Raw genomic sequence first — 8596 nt, 5'->3', positions numbered from 1 at the left:
CGCTCCCCCTGAGGACCTGCGAATGCCGCAAAGGCAGAACAGAGTCCTGGGTTTCTAAGCATGCACAACAGCTAGCGCCGTCCTGGCCCACGCCGTTGATGCATACCAGACACTGTGCTAAGTTGCTTTTACAAGGATCACTTCATTTAATTTTCAAAGCCAAGGTGATTGGCACATAAGTGTTTACATATATAAACATTCATTTGATTGCACACTTATTTGTGTGTTGTGCTTCGGTTAAAAGAAAAACCTAGGAGAGAAGTGTTACAAGTATACCCACTTTATGGGGGGGGTGGAATCTAAGGTTCAGAGTGCTCTTATTCAAGTCTCTACGACTGGTTGTGGTGGTACTGAGATTAGAATGGAGAAAACCTGGCTCCAGAGCCTAGCTCTTACACCCCTTCAAGATGAGGCTTTGCAGAAAAAAGTTGCTGGCCTTAACCTATTCCACCTCTGTCACCAGTAGTACCTACCCGCTTCTTGAGCCCAGTGTGGTACCAGTCATGGGTAGGGAGGGATTATCCATACATTCAGGGAAGTAAGGAGAGTTTGAGCCAGAAGTGACTTCTAAAATCATATGATCTATCCTTCTCCGCTCTAGAGCTCAGAAACCAGAACCCCAAGGGATGACTCACTTCACCTGCTCAGAGTCTCACAAAACAATTGAAAGAAGCAGCAATTTGGGCTGGGAGAGGATATGTCTTTTCCCTGCAGAGGGAGAGGGAGCTCAGAGGGAGGTAGCTGTATTGGTCAAGGGTTGTCACCCTTTGATGGCCAGGGCCCTAGAACCCTAGCAACTAGCAGTAAGGAAATCCTTCAGCGAAGAGATGGGAGCTATTTATACACGGGGACTTCAGGCTCTGGAGAAGAGTAGGGAGTAGGGAGGGAGGTGGTTCAGTCTGCCTTAAGTATCTCGAGACACGCAATCTTTGTGGAAGCCAATCCATAGAACCAACTCTGTTTCCTCTACCACAGTCACACGCCTCTTTTCCAAACAGGGAGGATGCAGAGTGGAGGAAGATTAACTCGGGCCAGGAGGAAACCGGGCAAGGAAGGTGGGGGGATCTGGCGCTGGGAGCATCTAGAGGCCATGGCCTGCAGGATACAGACTAGGTGGGAGAAAAAGGAGCTGCTTACCTAGGAAACCCCGGCGGAGTGAGGGCAACTGCTCCTGGAGCCTTGGGTTCCTAGAGCGCAGGCGATGAGATCCAGCCTCGGAAGTGAACACTCCTAGATGCAGGGCAGCATCTTGATCACCTACCATACCCTTCGCCTAGCAAATATTAGAGAAGCGGATTGGGTTCCAGATTCATCACACACATCTTGGCTTTCCACCCCTCTCTGCCTGAGTCCTCGCTCTCTTCCCTATCTCATGTCCCTCCCATGCCCTAAACTTTGTGCCCTGGTGTGTCAGGTCATCACCAAGTTCTCAGCTTCCTTTCCTACGGTTTAAACTGTAGGGTGAGGGGTGAGAATCTCTTGCAGGAAGCTGGGTCCCCAGGCAGCATTGCAGGGTACAAAGGCAGGACATATCTCTGGGATCTGCATGGGTTGTGTGTCCTCTGCAGGCAATTTCAGGTGGTTGGCCCTGCCCAGGTGGGTCAAGAGTCCAGCTCAGCATTTCCCTTGCAGCCAGGACTCAAGGCCGCAGCTCCACATCACTGGGGCCACTGCATGTGCTGGGGAAAGTGGTGCTTAAGGACACTGGCCCCCTGATCCCCTACTTACTGTGTTATCTGTCCCGGAGGAAAAAGATGTCAACCTGGTCCCCCATGACCTCACTAGGACCTCATGAGGAAGGAGAGAAACAAATAACTCTTTGCAGGACACTATGTTGTGATATTGGAAAGTACCTAAGACTCTGGTGGCATATATGAGGGAGTGATTGCCCCCACTTGGGTGGTTCAGGAAAGAAGCTTGGCCTTGAAGGAGGAGCAAGAGTTCACCAGAAAGACAGGGTGGAAGGTCATTCCATTCCTTACCACCAGGAGGGCGAGTGCAGAGACGTGGAGGTTACAATGGCAAAGCACTATTAAGACTGGCTTCCCTTTTGTCATTCAGGTATTAACTTAAATGTAATCTCAACTTGGCTTGCTCTGATCATCTACTCCAAAAAACCCCACTCCCTTCAGCATTTGGTTTTATTTCCTTTTAAAGAATTTATCTACTATTTTTCCATTTACTTGTTTGTTGTCTAACTCCGTCCCCCCCCCATGCACACTCTTTAAAATAAACTCCACAAATATAAAATTAAATTAAATTAAATTAAAAACTCCACAGGCCTGCAGACATTGTATTTTTTTCACCATCCCCAGCATTCAGAACAGTGCAAGTGAACATATATTAACAGGTGCTCAGTAAATACTGTTGGATGGATGGATGGATGGATGGATCAGTGGTTCCAGGCTACAGGTAGCGAGAAACGTGTTAGGAAGTGAGAATTCCCTCCCCAGCCTTTACCCTAAGCAACTTATGGGAATGTAACAGCTTCAGAAAAGAGGGCTCCCTAGGAAGGGGGTTGGGGGCGTCCCGGCGGCTACAGGGGTGGTGGGAGGAGTTGCCCTAGCTCCAGGGAGGCGTAGGAGAGAAGGGAACTGGCGGCAAGGAGGTGAGGGACCGCCAAACTGGTGCACTATAACTCACGCTCAACTCCAGGGTTTTTCTGCCTCGTAAGAGGTGAAGGGAGGGAGGGTCTTCGCCCCTAGGCGCCGCCTTTCCAGCCTCCCGCTAGGCCTCTTTGGACTTGTCCAAGCCTCATCCTGGGCGGTCAGCGGGTTTTGGAGGATTCCCTTGCCTGCCTGCCTCCCTCCTTTCCCTCCTTTCCTCCCCTCCTTTTTCTTCCTCCACCAGGTCTCTGCAGATTCCCCAACCCGGCGGCCCCGCAGCAGCCAAGCAGCCCCCGCCCCCTCCTGTAAGGGCGAAATTGCTAAACTTGTAGCAATAATGACCCTGCATTCAGGCCGCCGACTCCCGCTGAACGTCTCCGCGCCGCGGCCGGCCGGCCTAATCAGTGCGCCCCTCCCTGCTGCCCGCCCAGCCCCCGTCCCCCCTTGCCGCTCCCTCCCCCAGCGCACAAAAAGTGGGGAACAAAACCCCCGCGCATTTCTCCGTCCCTCTGTTGAGCAGACTGCTACACAAAGCCCCCGCTCTGAGAAGCAATGGGGAGCTCGGGGGGGACGTCAATCCCGACGCGCTGGGGTTTTTGTTCGCGCAGGGGACTTCGCCTTCCTACCACACCTTTTGTTCAGGACTCCAATAAAAAGCCATTCTTTCCGCACCTTCCCGGCCCGGAGCCGTCTTTCAGCGAGGCCCGGCCCCACAATGGCGCGGCGCTCTGAGGCCTCCCCATTCACCCGCCTTGGCACGCTCACAATCGGCCGTGTGGCAGCACAGACCTCGCACAGGCATTCTCCGCAAGTGACAAGGAGCCGCATAAAGCCGCGGCCGCCGGGGGAGAAGGGAGGGCGGCCGAGGGGGAGAACTCGGCCGCGGCGGGGCGCAGCGCCCCTGGGCGCGCTAGAGGCCCTGGCGGCGGCCGCTGAAGGAAGCGCCTTCCCGCCGCCTACAGCTGGGCCAGGGGGCGAGGTTTCCTTTTCCCTGGCGACCTTCGAGGTGGGGCAGAGTGTAAGTCTTGGTCTAACGCAGGCCCAAACACTAGCCCAAGCATCTGGGTAAAACTTCTGGGGATTACAAAGCCGGGACCTCAAAAGGCCCTGAGTCTCCGACCTGTCCTCCCACAAGAGAAAAGAGAAATTAATGAACAAAACCAAGAGGACACAGACTTGCAGCCCAGGGGCTGGCCCAGGAGAGGCCAGGCCTGCGATCGCCCAGGAAACATTGCTTTCCCTTATGCACCTTTTCATTGCCTATCCTTCTCCCCCTTTTAAAGGATCCCTCTCCACTTTGGGGAGCGAAACAAAGTCTGCAACCAACGGTTTGGAAATATTGCACCTTGTTTATTGACTCCTGTAGTGTATGGCAGCGGGTGTGTACACGGCGTGTGGATATAGTCATAGATATATTATATGTGCTGAATACAGAATATGAAACAGAAAGGAAACCTGGTAACACCTCCGGTGGGCCACCAGCTCCCGGATTTGTTCAGACCCCCTAATGTTTGATCATGCCTCGCTTGTTTATCTCGCAGAGTTCTACCCCCTGACAATCCGGAGATCCAGGCCGAGGTATCTGCTGCGGAGGGCAGGCGGTTGGGAAAAGGAAAACTGACTGTGGTGTGGCGCTCCGGGCCGCAAAAGGGGCAGAGGGGTGGGTAAGGCTTGGGGATTTCTCAAGCCACGACACCCATTTTTCTCTCCTTCATGCCTTTTTTTTTTTTTTTTTTTTTGTCCTTGGGTTTTCTGCCGACATTTCGCGGAAGCCGCGGGAAGGCCAAGGGGAAAGAAGGCCTTTTTGGTTTGGGAGAACCAAACGGCAGCCAGAGTCCCAGCCTCTCGCACTCATTTCGGGGCCAGAGTCGGGGCCATTGTCCTCCCCGGCACCCAGCCGGAGTTTCTGCCTCAGAGACAGTCTCCGCGACCGGTCTCGGGCATCCTCCTCGCCCCTCATCCCCCTTCCCCAGGCTTCGCGCGAGCTGTGCTCCGGGGCCCTGGGGATCGAGACGTGTCTTTTGTTGTTGTTGTTGTTTTGTGTGGCTTTTTTTTTTTTAACGAGGGGACCTGGCCCTAAGGTCCAACCTTTCTCGCGCTTCAGTCCCGCGGTGCCAGGCTGCAGTGGGGCGACTGCCGCGTGACCAGCCGCGTGCCTACCAGGCCCGGATGCCCTGCAAGGTGCCCTGCGCGCAAGCAGCCCCGGTCGCCGCACCCTGGTGCAACGGCTGCGCGCCGCCGCCACCGCCAAAGCCGCCTAGGTTGCTCACGTTCACAAAGGGGCCGCCTCCGGCAGCGCTGCAGGCGGGCTGCATGGCCGCGGCCGCCGCGGAGGCCCCGCCGCCGCCGCCGCCGCCGCCGCCTGCCGGGTACGTACAGCCGTAGCTGCCGCTGTAGGCCGCCGCGGCGGCGGCGGCGGCAGCGGCGGCGGCGGCGGCGGCGGCCGAGTTCCCATAGCCATAGGCGGGGAAGCTGTTGTAGGAGTAGGCGCCCGCACCCACGCTGTAGGGCGCGCCATAGGCTTGCGCGCCCGGCGTGACGCACGGCTTGCCGTCCCGCACCAGCACAGGCACTGCCACGCGGCGCGGTGGCGGCGGGGGTGCGTGCGCGCCCAGCTCCAGAGACTTGTCCTGCCGCTGTCTCTTGCACTTGTACCTGCGGTTCTGGAACCAGATCTTCACCTGCGTGGACGTGAGCTTCAAGCTGCTGGCGAGGTGCTCGCGCTCGGGCGCCGACAAGTACCTCTGCTGCTTGAACCTGCGTTCCAGCTCGAAGACCTGGGCTTGCGAGAAGAGGACCCGGGGCTTCCGGCGGCTGCGTGGCTTGGGTCTCTCGCTCTCCTCCGCCGCCTTACAATCCCCGGCCGCCTCCAGAGGCTTCTTCAGCTGGCAGCTTTCTGCGGAAGAAGCAAAACAAGAGCGTCCCTTAGCAGTTCCCAGCCTAACCGCGGTTCCTATCCCAGCACACTGTGGCCCTTTGGGCGGCAGCACGGAGCATGCGGTAGTAAATGCCTGGACTTTCTGGAAAGTTTGTGGCTGCTGGCGCCATGGGACCCCGCGACATCCCAAGCACCCTCAGAACGCTCTTAGAGGGTGGAGGCACGTTCCATGGGGAGGGGTAGTTCGCCTTTATTTAGAACTTGAGCATCAGCGAGAAAGAGATTACTCTGTATTAAACATGCGGCTCGGCGTGCTAATGACTGTTTTCAGGATGAAAGCTTGCAACTATATCATAACTATAGAGTATTTGCAAGCTTGTTAGACTTCCACTATGTTAAGGATAGTCAAAGGTGTGAAGCGTGTTGGTATTTGGGGGCTGGTGTGAGTTGCGTGAAAAATCTTTCTGTTAGAAAATGCTTGAGTGTAACGCTCCTGTATTGCCTAGGAACTTTTTTTTTTTTTTTTTTTTTTTTTTTTTGCTTTTAAAAGACAACATGCCCCCGGCTAAATGCGTGACGATGAGTGTGTTACCTTTGAGAGAAAAAAAGAAATTTGATTAACTGATTTAGACCGTATTATGTGGATTTTAGGCCCAGGGGAACTGTCAGGAGTATAGGCCTTGGCTGCTGCCACATCAGACCTCCTCTTGGGAAAGACGTTCTTTGATTCTCTCCCCTCAGAAGCAAACACTTCCTTGGAAGCTATATTCAGTTATCCTGTCTTCCCTACCCAATTCACCTCCCATCCGATGTGAGCAGCTGGGATCTAGGACTACGTTCGGCGCGTTTTTCACTCAGCCTGCAGCCCCACAGCCTGGGACACAAAGCATAACATTATGAATTTTCAAAAAATTCTCCCGTGTGAACATACTGCACACGGGAATGGACTGGGTTCCCACGCACTCGCCCGGACTGTCCCTTCCCTCTCTGCCCGGTGCCTTGGGGTCCAGGACACTGAACTCCAAGCAGAGAAGTGAGGAAATCACTTGGCTGGTCTCTACCAAAGTTCCTGCGCCCTGCCAACACAACCTGCTTGGATCATCTTTTTTGGAGAAGAGGGGACCTCTGTCCCGGCCTCAAAGAACTCGTCTCATGCTAGGGGGAAAAGAGGAAGAGGCTCAAGCTGTCTCTCTAGCTGCCGGATCCTGACTACTGAACCCGTGTTGCTTATCGGCCTCAGGGCAGCAATTACTTTCCCTTCCTTCCCTTGGGGGCTTGCATCGCCTCTCCTCTCCGGGAGGCGGGAGGCGTAGTTGTCGGGGTCACCTCGTCCTTCTCCCTCTGACCCGGCTCGCTCGCAGGCACCTGCGCTTTGCGGAGCTGTCGTTGACCAGGGCGAGGCATGACCCCAGCCAAAGGTTAAAGGGGCGGGAAGCACTGCTGACAAGGTTTGTGGGCTGTTTGCGGGCGCTCCGCCATTGCTCCAGATGTGCGGGGGCTTTTCTCTCCCCCTCTACTCACTTTGGCTCCGGTCCCTCACGACCTCGGGCTCCTCTTCATGTTCCTTAGGCCCGCTACACGAGTCTCGCAGGACTGTGTGGACGTAGCTCTGGGGACAGAGCCCCGAGCCCCCGTGGCCATCGGCTGTGGCTAGTGAGTTCAAATAGGACAGTTTGTCGCCCTCTTCTTCCTCGTCTTCTTCCCCTCCGTCAGAAAATTGAGTCCCCTCGGTGGCGGCCAGCATGCACGGTGCGGAGTGGAAGTGGTGCTCCAAGTCCGCCTGCAAGTGCGCGCCGTGGAAGTGCTGTTGCTGCTGCTGCTCCAGATTCAAAATGTCTTTGACTGAGAAAGGGGTGGAGGTGACCGGGCTTGGTAACATCATCAGGGCCACTTAATTGTCCAGTCCAAATACTCAATAAATCCCGGCGGGGGCGGGGAAGTAGTGCAGCGGCTCCAGCTCTCCTTCTGGACTCTGCCGCTGCTGCCGAGTCGGGTTTTTGACAGACGCGGTCCCGCTCCAGTCTAAATCGCCTCCATTGGCCCGGACCTGGGGGTCTGGGTTTTGTTACAGCCACTGCAGGGACTGGAGCCGGGGCTGCGAAGCCTGTGTCCGGGGGTCGTGCGTCACGTCGGGGGCGGGGCTCTCGCCTCGGCCTCCCTCCGCATTGGCTCCGGCTCATGTGGACCACGCCCCCCGCATCCACTGTGTGGGGTGCTGTGGCGCTACCAGAAATAAAGGACTAGTATAGAGTCGTGAAGTCCAAGTCGTTGTGGGTAAGGCTGCAATGCCCCGGGTGCCCGAACTACCGATTCCCGCCCCGCCTGGCTGTACCTTTCCGGCCGGGGCCAGTTCTGGGAGGCTTCCTGTCCATGAGCCAACTGCCAGGAAGAATGGCCCAGGAGCGTGGCTTTTCCCAGCTGCTATGGGGCAAGAAAACTTCCTGGCCCATAAATACCGGCCACAGGATTCCCAAGAAGACGGATTGTTTTGTATATCTATGGATGGGCAACGTGTCTGTTCCCGACTTGTTGACTTTGCTTAAGCTGTTCCCTCCACTTGGAACGTCTTCCTTGCCCTTGTTTCCATGAATGGAAAGCTGTTCTCCGAGGCTCTGCTCAAATACTATCTCTCCGAGGAAGCGCTCCCTGATCGCCTAGCCGGAAGTCATCCCTCCCGCATCTGAACTCGCAGCGCGTGTTAGTAAAGGACGTTCGTGTCACTTATCACCTCTCACCCAGTAGTATATATTGCCGGCCTGGTGGCCCTGGGTAAACTATGAGCCCCCGAAGGAAAGGTCTCCGTTGTATTTGCCCTTGTAGCCCTTGCAGCTGCCGCGCGAAGCAGGTATGTGAGAGACAGGAGGATGGAGTTGTTAGTAAACTTGGTTGTCTGACCGCTCTTGGTTCCAATCCTGACGTAGTCAGTGGCCTTGGGCGTTTCTAAGCCTCAGTGTCTTTGCCTACAAAGAGGAGGTAGTAATACTTATTAAGAGGTTGTTGCCAGGGATAAAAGACAAAACATGCCAGGAGTTTAGTGCAGGGCCCCACACATATTAAGTGCTCGGTACACCTCAACTACCACTATTCTGCATCAGAGATCAAGCAGTGTTTG

General features: G+C 55.5%; 1 protein-coding gene across 1 annotated transcript; it reads right to left on the bottom strand.

The window, feature by feature from the left end:
• Nucleotides 1-3935: 3935 nt before the first annotated feature.
• Nucleotides 3936-8537, bottom strand: NKX2-3 (NK2 homeobox 3). Its single transcript, XM_086680601.1, has 2 exons — nucleotides 7006-8537; nucleotides 3936-5502 (listed from the first exon to the last, which is right to left on the bottom strand). Exons 1-2 carry the CDS (start codon nucleotides 7364-7366, stop codon nucleotides 4763-4765), a joined length of 1101 nt encoding a protein of 366 aa, XP_086536727.1. The 5' UTR covers nucleotides 7367-8537; the 3' UTR covers nucleotides 3936-4762.
• Nucleotides 8538-8596: the final 59 nt, after the last annotated feature.

This window comes from Puma concolor, chromosome D2, assembly GCF_028749965.1.
Source record: "Puma concolor isolate L17-30 chromosome D2, mPumCon1.1.hap2, whole genome shotgun sequence".
NCBI classification, from domain to species: domain Eukaryota; kingdom Metazoa; phylum Chordata; class Mammalia; order Carnivora; family Felidae; genus Puma; species Puma concolor.
Note: the sequence above shows the minus strand (reverse complement) of the source record. Positions and strands in the feature narration are given on the sequence as shown.